Source organism: Alligator sinensis, unplaced genomic scaffold (genome assembly GCF_000455745.1).
Source record: "Alligator sinensis unplaced genomic scaffold, ASM45574v1 scaffold321_1, whole genome shotgun sequence".
NCBI lineage: Eukaryota > Metazoa > Chordata > Crocodylia > Alligatoridae > Alligator > Alligator sinensis.
The window spans coordinates 2,114,778-2,129,516 of record NW_005841969.1 but is presented as its reverse complement, the minus strand read 5'-3'; the positions used below and the strand labels follow the sequence as shown (position 1 = coordinate 2,129,516).

Here is a 14,739-nt window from a genome sequence, read left to right as displayed (position 1 = left end):
GGCGTCGGCCCCGCGCGGGCCTGCCTGTGCCCGCTCCGGACAGTCCCATGCGGGCTACAAGTGCCTGCAGTGCAGGGCGCCAGGCATGGGGCAGGGGAGGTGCCACTTCCCCCCCCTCCCTCCCCCTGCACTCAGCTTTTCCCTGGGCCACTTTTCCCCAGGCTCCTTCCCTGCCCTTCCCCCCACCCTTCCCCCTTTACCTGCGGTTCCAGCGCAGGGCAGCCGCATGGTCTCAGGCCAGGAGCCCTGGCTGGGGCTTCTGCCTGAGGGGGGCCGTGCTGTTGTGGGAGCCCGCCGGGGCTTCCCATGGGTCCTACTGCCCTTGGTTCCTGTTATTTTGACAGGAACCAAGGGCAAAGAATAATTTTCTAAATTTTTTTTAGGGTCCCCACAGGCCAGATAGAATGGCCTCGCAGGCTGGCATCTGGCCTGCAGGCCGTATTTTGCCCACCTCAGTCTATCCTCTGCAAGATGGACCTTTTTACAGTGTCTGTATTTGGACAGCCATGCTTACTTGTCACCTATGGAACTTAGGCCTAAATATTTAATCATTAGTGTGCCAATAGGAACATTGCCAAAATCCCCTTTAATATTTCAGGGTATGCAGCAAGGGTATATTCTGTTTGATGTACTGTCTTTTACATGTCTTCCAGAATAATGTTTGGGATGCCTCAAATGTATGATTTATCTTTTCTCTCTCCTTCCAGTAGGAAACTTGCACTGTTCTCAAGGGAGTTTTTGCTCCTGAAGAGACTCAACAGAGCATTAGAATAGAACTGCCTCTTTTAGCCAGTTGTTGGTTCTCCTGGGTGTTCCACTGCCCAAAATTCTTGACAAAAGTCTTAATGCACATACAGGAACAGGCAACAATTGTGCTTTGCCCTGTTCTGATTGTAGATCTAATACTTTCTGAATGCACGTAGAATTCCATGGTAAACATAGCATGGGTTTACAAATAGGCATATCATCTTTGTCCTGTTCCTTCATTCTCCAGCACTTAAACGTTGACATTTGTTGTTGCAGACAGAAGCAAGGTAGAGGCCCACAGCATTTAAAACACTGGCAATGTGCACTGGCTGGTGAACCGGTCATAACACACGGCAATGTTTTAAGGTTTCTTACATCTCTTCTAAGTTAGGAGTCAAACCGTACTTTTGTCTTTAAGTTGTAAGAAACTTATCTTCATTTAATTCTTTTCCTAACTATTTTTGCTTCAGCCCATCTGGATATCTGCAAGGTTAGCCAATGAGGAGGTCCTGTCTTTCCTTAGATATAATATTGCCAAAGAACAGGTTTTGGAGAAACATGCTGGCCAGTCAATAAGTAGCATTATTTCTTTTAAAGCAATCCCCAGCATTGTGTTACAGAGCACAGTGCTGCTGGAGATGACCTGTATTAAAAGAAAAGTCAAACGGAATTTGCAATAGGAAACCCCACCGCACCTCATGCACAGGTCTCGAGTGGTGCTGCTGTTGTTGTGCATGGTTAAGCAGCTGCTGTTCCACCCCAGAGCCTGCTGACTGTCAGTAGGGAGGTGTGAGATGGTTTTGTTTCTTTCTGCTAAATACATAAATGAATATTTTATTCTTTCTATAAAAGGAATACACAGAGATAAGCAGTATAAACAGTTTGAGGCAATGATAGCAGCTTTGAGATATATATAGTTTAAGTGTTCAGTTTGCAAGTGTTAAAGCTAGACTAGTTTTATATAAGGGAGATAAAGGAAAGGTGGCATTGAAAAGAAAAAAAGGAAAATTGCAAAGGAAATACTATATTTGAATGTCAGAATTAGTTATTTATGTGTCTAGGAAACAACTAAAATACTCTCTTGCAATCTGTATCTGAATTCTTGTAAATGGCTGCCTCTAAAAAGGACTCCATTTTGTCAGTGCTTGTTTGTTTTTCTTACTATCGGTGTCAGTTTATCATTTCTTAGTTGCTGTCATTCTGAGGATGAGCCGTGTTGTTTTTGCTTTCCTAAAATCCATCCCTTTATGAAATGATTCCCTTTTCTGAAGGCAAAATGATCCTCAAGCCAAGTAAGCCACATGTAAAGTTATTTTCTCATGCGCCTTTCTTTCATCCTTGCAGATAATGGGGTCTATGCCCCTATTGCAGCAAGGGGAAGATACGAGGAGACTACAGCCAGACTCCTAAGGGGCTTGAGAGTGAGTTGAGACAGATACTGAGGGATGTGCAAGAAGACATAACACGATGTGGGGTTTATGTGCTGAGCAGGTGGAGTGATGGGTAGACAGTTTGTAGTGGAACTAAGATGAGGCTAAGGCTAGGTACAGACATTCAAAAAGCCTGAGGCTGAATTGATTTAAGTTGCATGGTTTTCTGTAAGCAGCATAGTTTAGATCAGTAGCAAACAAAACACATATTTGCTCTTTTGTGGGGGAGGCAAACCTTAGCCTGGGTTTTGCCATTTTTAAACTAGTCTGTGTGCTGAACTTCTGTTTTGGGTATAGATCAGTTTTGTGTGCCAATCTTCTATTATGGGCATACACTGGTTTCCAGTCACTTATACCAGTAAAAGTGTAACATCTGTACTTGGCCTAGGATGGAGAGCACAGCTTGCAGATAGTGTTGGGTATTGATGGGGTTCAGGTGTGATAGTGGAAATTTCAGGAGTTGCAAATGAGAAAAAAAGTGTGGTTTATAAGGAAAACAAAGTGGAGGCCAAAGAAGGGTTTAGTTTTGTTTGTGGACCCCAAGACATAAATTCCCTTGCCCACTGAAGGGAAAGTGTAGGATTTTGAGGCATGATCTGTTAAGTTTGTGGCTTCCATTGTCTCTGTGAAGGTTGAGAATGGCTGGAGTCTGCTGACTTTTTAACTGCTATATGTTCACAATGGAACTGAGTGGAAATTGTGCTTTCTTTTGATCTAATGGGTGGAGCTGAGACTTCTCCTCTCTCATGGCACATGCAGTTCTCTGGGTCTGTGATGTGGCACTCATCTTCAGTGCAGGTCTGATTCTGCTCTTGGACCAGTGTAGCAGTAAGCTACTGTGGACAGCTCATCCTCATTCTGTTCATACTTTTAACACAGAAGTATCCTACAGTATTTTCCTCTTGTATTGTGAGTTGCTTTGGGTCTCAGATTAAAAGTGCTATATCAGTGTAAGAGTTTTTTTGCTGTATGTAATTTAACTCTATAGATATCTGACAGGTCTTTTTAGGAGCTTAAAAGGTTAGGTCAACTATTGAAAAAGCATCTGTTTTTTACTGATCTGGTTCAGGCTGGCAAATTATTGGATTTCATTGTGGCTTTAGGATAGGTATTTTCCAAAACCCCATTATTATATTTCAAGAAGTACTTTTGCACACCCACCTGCCAGCCTTTTTATCTTGTTTCTGAACACAGCAAAATTTTTAGTCTTTAAAAGTGATCACGGCTTGGGGGAGAAGGGATATTGGTAACCTATTTCTGAAACATTTCTGTTTTTAAAGGTACAGTAACTAAATACTCTGTCAGGCTAATCCATCTAAGCTGCTATATAAGCACAATTCTGAAAAACATATTATTCACAAACTTATTATTCACAATTCTGAAGAACTTATTCACAAACTTATTAGTGAATATAGCACTAGAATCCTATTGTTTTCAGTTTGAATTTGTGCAGTAGTAAGCATTCATAGCGCTGAGCTTTTTACATGCATATTCCTCTGCAGTATTGTGAAGCCTTTAGAAAATCAATGTTCAGATGAACTGGATATAAATTTAACTAGAAAATAGAGTAGAGGAAAAATATTATGCATAAGTTACCACTTTGTCAAGAAACCATTTGAGGTAGAGCTCAGATATTACACAGACTAGAGCTGCAGTAAAATTTGGTGGGGAGGTTATAGTGATAGCTAGAAAGTACTGCTATGTTAATGGGAACCTGTAATTTGGATTCAGTTTTGCAGCACCTTTTATTTTCTGTATGTTTGCATCTGGCCTAAATTTCCAAAGCAGTTAGTGATTCTAGCTTTAATTTTTGGATTCTCAAATGAAAACCTTAAAGAAAAGCATCACAATGTTAATGCATCCAAAAATACTAATTATTTTTAAAAAAATAGGACCATATCGATCAGTATTTTTAAATGGATGCTAATACTTCCACATAATGTTTGGACCTTTTTTTTTCCTTTTTGTGGCAAAGTAGTTTATATCAAATAATAACAGTACCAGTATTCAAAGACTCAAAAGAACACTTAAAACGCTGCTTCACTATCATCATTGCCCTGTGCTTGCTCTGTAGTATTTTATATCAGATAACATTTTTTAAAATTACAATAGAAATAACCTTTGGTTTTTTTATTCCCTAATGTGAAATGGCCTTAGGGCATTCTGACGATGTTAAGGCAGTAAAACATGCAGACAGACTTTTAAACAAAATACTTGTGCACAGCTGCATAACATAAATCATTCCTTCCAGTTTCTGAATTATAAATGTTTGCTATATGAAAGTTTCCGTGGTTCTTGTTTGACTTTAACAAGGTGGGGTTTTTTGAGGGGGGGTTGTTTTGTTTTTTGGTTTGGCAAAAATATTGCTGCTTAGTTTTATAATCATACTGCCCTTTGTTGCAATGATAATATAGCCATGGTGCAATCACAGAGAGGTTAGATTGTCAAGATACATTTATTTTCATAAGAGTCAGCTCATAATTTACAAATAATATAGATACTGTCCTTTATTTAAGTCATTTGTAAATCAAACCAATACATACATTGCTTTTAAAGCAGCAGTAAGCACAAGAAAAAAACAGCTAATAGTGTAATAATATTCAGCAGGGAATATAAAACTGTTATTTTTACACACAGGTTTTGCCTTTTTTCACGTGACATCAGAACAGCACTGAGGGATCATGTTCCAGTGCTTCTGGAATGAATCTCCTAACACGATTTTAAATTAAAATATAAAAAAAATCAAAGTAGCAATGAATAACGATTTCTGCATCTGTTGCTGCTGATTTTCTTTCACTGATATAGTATAGGGTGGACAGCTGAAGACCTCCCTCCAGTTGCAAGGCTCTTGGCAGACAACCAGGAGTTGGTGGCACATCTGTGTGACCTCTTGAGGATTTTGATAATGGAATTTTGGGGAACCATTTATTTTACACCTATGATCATTTGTTAGTAATTATTATATTTATAAAGGGATTTAATATGAAAGCACTTAAGGCACTAGATAAACAATTACAATATCATCTTATGAAATAATTAAAATGTCTCAAAATATACTGTAAAAAGCTAAATAAAATGACATGGAGGGGTTAAGGTGGAAGAGTTACTGGGCATAGCTGACAACAGCAAAAACAAAATGTTCCTGAATTAGAAATGTTTTGAAATGTCTGTGGATGAGGAGGGATGGAATAATGCTACGGCACATATGCAGGGAGATAGTTTCATACTTTAAGGGAATGCTAAACCAAGATTTGTCCAACCTAATTTTAGCAGTGGACTTTCTAAAAATATGGATAAAGGATGCTCTAGGACAGATATCTGACAGTACAAGGTTCATAGAATAGGTCTTAAATATAGTCATATCTCTACATGTCTTTGTGACAGGTGAAAGCTTACGGATGTGTTTTGATGCATTAGACAGTATTGGTGCCAGCAGGTATTTGCCTACTAGAGCCTGGGATATAGCAGAAGCTGGGTATCTAATCTCAACCATGGTTGGCTAAATTCACAACAGTCATATCCTATAACATACAGAGTGGCAGTAACTGCCATCCATTTCCAGGGGAGATGAACTCAGCTTCTTGCAGGAGACACTTTGGTACTTGATAGGAGCAGGAATCATATTTAGGGAATAATGGTAGGAACAGATGATTCAGTGGTCTGCCACAGCTACAGTGGAGGCCAAAATCTGGTCTTCTTTTGTCAGCTGTGATATTTTACAGCTCCTGATGAATTGTCAGCAAGTCAAAAGACAGTAAGTTAGAAAAGCAATTTATTTTAGTGACAGGTGCCAAAGCAAGTGATAATTAAATTGAGGGGGTTTTAGGTGTCCTGTTGGAGGCAAATCAGTAAGGCATTGTTACTATTGGCATCTGATAACTTCTGCTAATTGGAGCTTATACTTGTTATAAAAGAATGCAAATACTGTTTTTACCTTCTAGAACATTATTAAACCTATATTTAGATAAATTTCATTATTCTTTCAGATACTGATGAATACAGACCGCCTGTATGGAAATCTTACTGTAAGTATTCCAGTCTTTAAAAAAAAAAAGTCTGATAAAAGTCTAATATGAAAAACTTTCATGTCTGGTGTTTTTAAAACAATTAAAATATATATTTTTTCATCAAGATATGAGCTCAGGAAACACTGTGCATTAGTGGAATGAATAGCACGTAACAGGATATATCATTGTTTGGTGATAACTGCACTCCTCGATGCCAGAGACCAAGTGCGCACACATAATTCAAAGACTGGATTCTAGAAAATTTGCTAACTTGAGTGACCCAATTAACGTTAGGGGGAATATCCAAATGCAAGAATCTGGCAGGCCATATCCATTACAAACCTGTTGTCACATGGGAAATTTTAGGACCCATGTAATTTAATCACGTGTGTCCCAGGACTTGAAACTAGGCTTGATCAGAAAAATGCATGTGAAATACTATCTCAGAATTGACAGAATTAGTCCTGCTTCACTCATGTTCTCTTAGAACCCAGTGAGGTTTTGGCAGCCCACCAACCATCTCACCTGCTTGGCTGCTGGATAGCCTGGGCTTCCAACCTGAATTCCCCTTCCTACAATTTAAGACCATTACTCCTTGTCTTCTCCCTGTGGCCAGAGAGAAGTGTTCATCACCACCCTCTCTGTAGCCACGCTTCATGTATTTGAAAAATATTATCAAATCTTCCCTCAGTCTTCTGTTCTCCTGAATAAATAATCCCAGTTCTTCCAACGTTTCCTCATAAGTCATATTTCTTAGACCTCTAATCATTTTGAATGCACTCTGAGGGACTCTTTCTAATTCAGCCTCATGTTTCTTGAAGTGGGTTGCCCAAAACTGGACATGGAAATTCTCATAGAGAATTTTAAAATGTTTTGGTTTTCTTCCTTCAAGGAAAAATAGAAATCCTCTAAGAAGCAGCACCACCTCTCTCAGCAGAGCTCTAGAATAGGCTTTGCTAGACCCAGATGAATGAATAAGAGAAGTGTAAAATGAGATATAAAACTATTCTAAAGATGCCTCACCTGTATCTTTTATTTCCTTGTCTATATGTATTAAGAGGAAGGCTGTAGACATTATAAGGTGGGGAGTAATGAGGAAAAAAAATAGGACTTCCTTTAACAGCAGATTTTACGTACAGTTACTTTTAAAATGCCCAGCCCTCCAAGTCTACATTTCTAAACCTGTTTTTGAACTTTTTAACATCTGTTGTCAAGACCTATGCAAGCAACACAACGCAGGAAAAGAGTTTACCTCTAGGTTAGGACTTAGGATCCAGCATCGAAGAGAATGTAGCTATTTCAGCGTGTCTGCATGTCTTGGAATGTGTACTTCTTTTTTAATTATTTATCTGCATTTTCAACAAAGTTTTTAACAGATATTTTTAAGTATGAGAAGATCCTAAATATTATAGAGATAAAAAATAGAATGCTTATTCACTGAAAACATGTAATAGATCTATAAAAATGAGATTGGAAAATACTTTTTTTAGATAATCTAGTCTCTGTTCTACTGAACTAGGATTGTTCTCAAAACGTAGGTTTTAAATATGAGTTTATAAATGTCCACCTCTCATGAAGCAGGCATTTTCAGTGTCCATGGGTCCTGCAGAAGTTAGTTGTTGGTTCCAGCAGTGTTTCCATAATCCAGCTTTCAAAAAATCAGGAGTCTGTCAAAAAAAATCCCCTAAAATAAATCTAAAAACAACAATTTTGATTTTTTTTTTTATTTGCTTTCTGAACCTTTTGAGTACAACCATGAGGGCTGATAGGAAACTTACAAAAGTTAGTAATTACAGTAAAATCCCTGTTATTTGGCATTTGAGTAACCGGAACACTCAATTAAGTGGAATTTCGGTCGGGGGTGTGTGGAAATTTTGCACACTGCAGCGGCCGCCACCCTGCACTGCAGCTGCTCTGAGTGCAGCAGCCACCAATTCCCCTCCCTCCCCCCCACTCCACATCTGGCTGAAAACTGCCAGCCTCAGGTGAACAGCATTTTTAGAAACCCGGCATCCCCCATTCCCTATTCGTGCCGGATAACAGAGATTTTATTGTACTTGTCTGCAGACCTGACCCCTCTAGTAAGGCACTAAAAATTACAAGACTCATAACAAAATCATTAGTTTTGGCAATACTGTGTGTTCCTCAAAATTCTAGTTACAACATAATCTTTTGATACTTACTTTAAATAGTTGAAATAAATGAAAATATAAATGGGGAGCAAAATAAATAAATAAAAAGCCAAAGATATATCCTGGCTGTCTTCAGATGGATACATTTCAGGGAACTGAATGTGTATAACAGTCTCCAGCCCCTGCAACTGCTGTCATATAATTGTAATGATTGGAACCTTAGTCTACTTGTGAAGCTTTGTCATATGCCAAGCCAGTAGCCAACCTTGTTTGTGGCTTTTGAATTATAATCTGTAACTTCAGTAGTTTGTCATACACCAAACCAGTCACTTTAATATTAAGTCTTTTCAATACAGTGATCTGATCTGGAGCAAGCTTTTTCCTTGCAGATGAGAGCTAACAGATAAAATTGGTATACACTCTATCTTTAATATTAAACATTATTACTCATAACTGCAGTTCATGTAGCATTCATTACCAAATAGGCTGTTTTGCTTTTAGTTGTAAGTATGAATAATGAATCACAGTATTGTATCTTCTGTGAACTCAATGAATGCTGCTTTTTTGTTCATTTTCTTTTGTGCCATATTCTGTTACAGAGATGTTCAACCTTTATAATCAGCAAAGCTTACTTTACAGCATGCCAAGAGGTGAAGGCGCACACACCATTTGTAGTTACATAAAATATATTTTTCATTCCTCCATGATGAAAATTAAGTACACACAACTGCAGACTTTGTTTGTGCTTCAGTCTGTCTTGGTGGATGAAGAGGAATGTAATGTTTAACTTCTCTGCCAATGATTTCAGGAAAGAAACTGTAGCCAAACAGCTTTGTTCTTCATGCAGAAATTAGAGGAACAGGGTAGGTGCAACAGGGGGCCTTCCCAGGGCCAGTCAGAAGTTGGCCTGCCCACCTGTTTCTGGGCTAACCACCCACCTCTCTATCTTGCCATGCCTTGTTGTTTAATAATTGGTGTCTTAATGAGGCGGGAGGCTGCCCTTTGGCGGCCGTGTTCTCCTGGGCCTATGTATGCAGCCCCAACCACCCCTGTACTGCATCCCAAACCTCGCAGATGACACACACACACACACACACACACACACACACACACACACACACACACACACACACACACACACACACACACACACACACACACACACACACACACACACACGATGTTCCCTCACACCACAACTCGTGCTCCTGGGTCTCACAGGGATCCTCACTTCCTCCCTGGAGCAGCAGGTATTGCGCTGTCCCTTTAGGTCTTTCTTTCGACCCACAATTGGCCTCCTTGTGGTGGAGGACTTACCAGGGTCTGGACTCACCCCTGACTCTCTTTGGTTGAGCCTCCCCCTCTCCCCTCCCCTCCCCACCACTCAGCCTCTGGCCCAAACTACAGCTTCAGGCATCCACAAACATGCCTTGGCCTCTTCCCCACACATGGGACTATGCCCACACTAGGGCCTCTACACCACACTCCACCCTGGGGTCTTCTCATCATCCCCACAATCAACTACTCCCAGGGCTGGCCCTTGTGCTGCCCTTCAGGCTTGCTCCCAGTCAGCCCTACCCAGCCCCCTTCATGCAGGGCCACCTACATCCCTGCCCTCTCTGGACCTTCCCAACTGCCCTCTCTCAGACTACACAATGGGCCCCCCTTCTCCAGGGCCATGCAACTATCCCCAACCAGGGGCCTCTGGGGTCTTCCTCCCCTGTGGGCTCAGGTGGCTGCAGCTGTGCCTGGCCCCACTCCTCTCCTGGGGTCTTCCACCCCTGAGGTGGCCGTAGCCGTTCCTGGCCCTCGTACCCACCAAATTGCGGGGGCTAGGAGTTAAGGCACCCCAACCCGCCTTTTACCGGGCCGGTAACTGGCATGACTTTTTCTGGGGACTCCTGCACTACTGGCAGGGTGCAGTTTTAGGTCATGTGCAGAACCAAGAACCTCCTAGCCATCCCCATATGCTCTTGCCCTTACCTCCACATGTTTCTGCTGCAGCAGTGTTTCTGTATGGGCTGGCAGCAGCAAACTGCAGCCTTTATATACCTGGTTCTCAAAATGGCTGCTGCCTTCAGGCATTGGGCAGCTGCCTGACTCTGCCCTTCAAGTGCAGGCGCCCCAAGGTGCACTGTCACAGGAAGGAACCATTTTTTTGTAATTTAACAAACCAGACTCCTGGCTGGCAAAGAACAAAAGGAGCACAGTGTTTGAGGAGGATGTCCTCTTCAGAACATCTTTCCAGCATTCGTTGATATACGTAAAAAAATTATTAGATTAAGCCTTTAATGAAGCTCTACAACAAAGCATGTAGATTCTGATACCGCTTGTATTTTTGTATCTAAAATTTTCTCTTTTCATATAAAATTTGAGAATTCTCCATTGTTCCTAGATTTGGACATGGTAATTGTGCCTTTTGTGTTGGAGAAACTAGGGAAGTTCCACACCAGTGCAAATAGCTGTTCGTGCTGTGCTTTAAAGTGTGCGAATTCTGTACCACTTTACTGTTTTTCATCACTTGCAAAAAAGTGCTAAAGTTTGATTTGAGTACCGTAAAGGAAAAGTGGGGTTTTTTTATTCAGAACAATGGATATGAATTCTTCCAGATTGCTCTAATTGAGTACCTTATCATTCATCACTTTGCTATTTTTTCCATTCTGGTCTTCATAGATTTCAGTCATTTAATGCAGTTTATGGTTACAAAAAAAAATGCTGAGGGTGAATGACAAGCATGGTGTGGGGGGAAAACAGCTCATTGGATCAACTAATGTATGGTCTTGTTAACTAAATGAAATGACAGCACATGTTTCAGAGTCATTTGCACATATTAATGATTGAAAGTTAAAGTAATTTAAAGAGATTATTTCTCTAAATTTCTCTGTTGTCAGGTGCAGAGTACTCTACAGATAAAACAAGTGTTGACAGACTTAGTTTGAAGGTGATTTGCCAAATCAAACTACTTGAGTAGAAGTTAAATGTGTGTTCTTTATAGTACATTAGTATGTCAGCATATTGATACCTTTAAATTTACAATTTAGTTAAAAATGTTCTAGCATTGTTAAGATTCAGTTCAAAGAAAACAATAAAAATATATATTTTGGTTTAAAAAAACCCAACCATTTATAACTGTTTTAAGATAGGTCAATGTGGACCCAGTGTGGACCCTCTTAAATTCTAATTAAAGTTCACATATGCAGATGTCATTTTGTTATTAGCTCAGAAAAACTAGTGAACAATCATGAAAAGAGAGGGTCTGATTCTGCAAAGTCTTGAATGCTTCCTTGCACAGTGCTGAGCATCTTTGTCCCCTGGGAACAAATGGACCTATGTGGGAGATGGCAAACACCTTGCAGGGTTGGACTATGAATCCTCTTGCTGAGAGAAGTGCTCTGAAACCAACATGCTTTTAATTTATTGTAAAATGAAATTTATATTGATCTTAACTTCTGTTATTTTCTCCTCAAGCACTTCCCCACTTGCCCAGTTATTACCTAGTAATGGATAAGTGGAATGAATTCCAATAGTGACTGGTGATCCTTGTTTGGCTGGCTACTGAATCTTTTCTGACCTGTTATTAATGAGTTGAAGTATCATAGCATATATCCCCCTGCACAAACTCTTGCTACAAGTTTGGCTGTTCTGTTTTGGTTTTGGTTTTTTTTAATAAAAGAAGTTAACTCTAAGTTAAAAATGCCTGATTTAATATCGTTCTGAATTAAATAGAAAACTAAACTGCATTTAACTTCTGCTTTCTCTCAGTGTATCAATTGCAACAGGAAGCTCCCCATCCTAGAAGGGTTACCTGCACTTGTGAGGTGAGTATCATATCATACCAAAGCTATGTACTGTCCATTAACTACACATCCAGCGTTAACACTGTGCATTCCATACAATTGCTATATGGGATACGAGCAGTATTATGGAGAAGGTAATTTGAATGTCATTGGGGGGGCCACCATCAATTTGAAATGTGGTTGATTTATATGCAAGAGTTAAAAGGAATTTCAGGAAGTATACATGTCCCTGAGGAACTATTAATACTTGTGATTTTTACAATTTATTTTTAAAATATTTGAAAAATTATTTCACACTCCCCCCTCCCATTACACAATTTAAACCAAAAAATATATATTTTTGTCCTTTTTTGTGTGAGAACACTAGAGTTGGGGAAACTGCTTGTACAAGGGCAACTTTGGCTTGTCTTTAGACAAACTGCTGTGAAATGCACATACAGAAAATAAACTAAAAGGATAGTGAATTTCTTCTCCCTTGTCAGTCTTCCAGTTAATCATCTGAAGTGTTACTAATGTTGGTAACTATTACACTTTCTTGCATACAACACACCCCCAAATATAATACACATCTCGTTTTTTGAAAAGGATTGTGAAGAATTTTCCCCCAGAGTTATTGCTGCAGAGATCAGGGACAGACCTTAATCTTCAGTTGACTCTCTGTCCCTTTCCTGCTTAACTAAAATCCTAGCTGCTGCTGAAAACTGGTCTCCATGATGATGTCTGATTAATGCTATTTGGCAAGATGAGTGCTTGTTCATAGCTGTTTTGAAATCATAGATTAAAACATGGTAGAATTTTAATTGTTATTGAACAACCATGTTAAAGTTCTTATTCATAGCTTTGTCCCACAGTTATACCCAGGATTTTGGAAAACATCAATTTCAATTTAAAAATTGCTGAAATGTTCTGTTTGACTTTTTAAACAATATTGCAAAACCCTGTTCTTACCAAACAGCAATTGAAAGTTACTAATTTAAGTTTTATTGCAACATTTTCATTGTGCACCAAGAGAAAATAAATTAATCTCTGGAATGTGTTTATCAGTTTGACATAGCATTAAATGCAGGAAAGCATACTAGTGTCAGGGGCATTAATAGGTTATAGTTTAGATCACAAAGAGAATTAATTTATTGAATTAAATAGGGATTTATCGGTATTCTCTTTCAAATGGCCAATTGTAGTTCTTCAAAATAGTCTGTCAACTAGTAAGATAAAAGATCTTAGTAGTTCAGCCTGCCTGCCCACACTGTGCCACTTGGCCTTCTTGTCAGACTGTGCCCCATGCCCCTGTGATTTCGGGACTCTTGTTTTAATTTTCACTAACTGGTTGGAACCAGCCTACAAAATCCCAGACTGGCCTGACCAAATCGGAACATATGGTTACCCCAGTGATAGACCAATTTTACATGAAATGTACCTCTGGGAGATAAATTAGCTTTAAAAAATGTGTTTGGGGCTATTACTGAGTGCCCTGACAGAGAAACCTTACCCAGGCAATGATGGTGATGTAAATAAACATTAATTCAATATTGAAAATGAGATTTTAATTACAAAAAAATCAGCATGTTCAAAGCCAAGATTCCCATTTCAGCCTTTGAAGGTTGTTTCCTCTTATATATTCAACACAGTAGGTTTTTTCAAGATATACAAAAGGGTGGCCCCTGTACTCAACTCCTTAAGTCTGTGACTAGTCCCATTGAAATCAATTTGATTGCTTCCAATTCTGTGGCACTCTGGCCATATTGAACTCACTGGGAATTTTGCCAGTGATTTCAAAGGGACTACTTATAATCTTTAAGTGTCTGCCTAAATGTTTTGACCTAGATGTATTGTTCTGCATTCTTCAACCCTCTAGCAGTACAGTTTGTGACACAGACATGCAAAATACAAAACTTTGTAAGATACCAGTGCTTTAAATGGATATCACTTTCTGCATGTCCCTTTCCCTCTCCTTTCCTGAATTGTTTTCAACAAAATTCCTTTTCCATTTTCTCCCTTTCTAACTTCTTCTTTTGAAGAGGAAAGATATTACGAATTATTACAGTAGCAATAATTTGAGGAAGACTGCACTGGAAAGCTTGTCTAACCTTATCCTAAATGCGTAGTTGGTCCAGTAAAACATATTGCCATCAGAAATCTTTCTCTCTACAATAGGAAAGTCATTACAAAAGACTTAATAACCATTAAGTTACTGAAGTTCTGAGACTGTCTGTCACAAATCAAGCCACTTTTAAGGGGAAGCTCTGCCTTGGAACTCCCCAAGAAACAGCCTTATTTGGTCTCCGTCTCCTGGAGGACCCATTGAAGCCAGCCCTGGCATGGCTTCTCAAGGAAAGCTACTGGCTTGAGACCTGGCTTCAATTTGTCCCTGACTTCTCCAGTGATCTGTAAAACCCCTGCCTCAGAGAACTCCTTCTTTTTGGCCAGCTCCCAAAAAGGGGGGTGTTTTCTTCTTCAAAGAGGGGGTCAAAGTCCTGGTGTCTCAAACAGCACTGCAGACTGCTCAGCATCAAACAGTCTTTATTGTGCCACAGCAGTCTCCTTGGTCCTTCTTTGGACTCCATTCTGTCCTCCCTGGGACTATTCTTTTATCTCCCTCTTTGTCTCCTCCCTGGGAAAGGACCCT

At 39.7% G+C, this 14,739-nt stretch overlaps 1 protein-coding gene across 1 annotated transcript in view; it reads left to right on the top strand.

The window, feature by feature from the left end:
• CHN1 (chimerin 1) overlaps nucleotides 1-14,739 on the top strand; it is a 171,327-nt gene that overhangs the window by 28,516 nt on the left and 128,072 nt on the right. Inside the window, exons 2-3 of the mRNA XM_006020804.3 lie at nucleotides 6,164-6,202; nucleotides 12,079-12,134. Coding sequence (XP_006020866.1) covers nucleotides 6,164-6,202; nucleotides 12,079-12,134 — 95 coding nt within the window. The remainder of the gene's footprint in view (nucleotides 1-6,163; nucleotides 6,203-12,078; nucleotides 12,135-14,739) is intronic.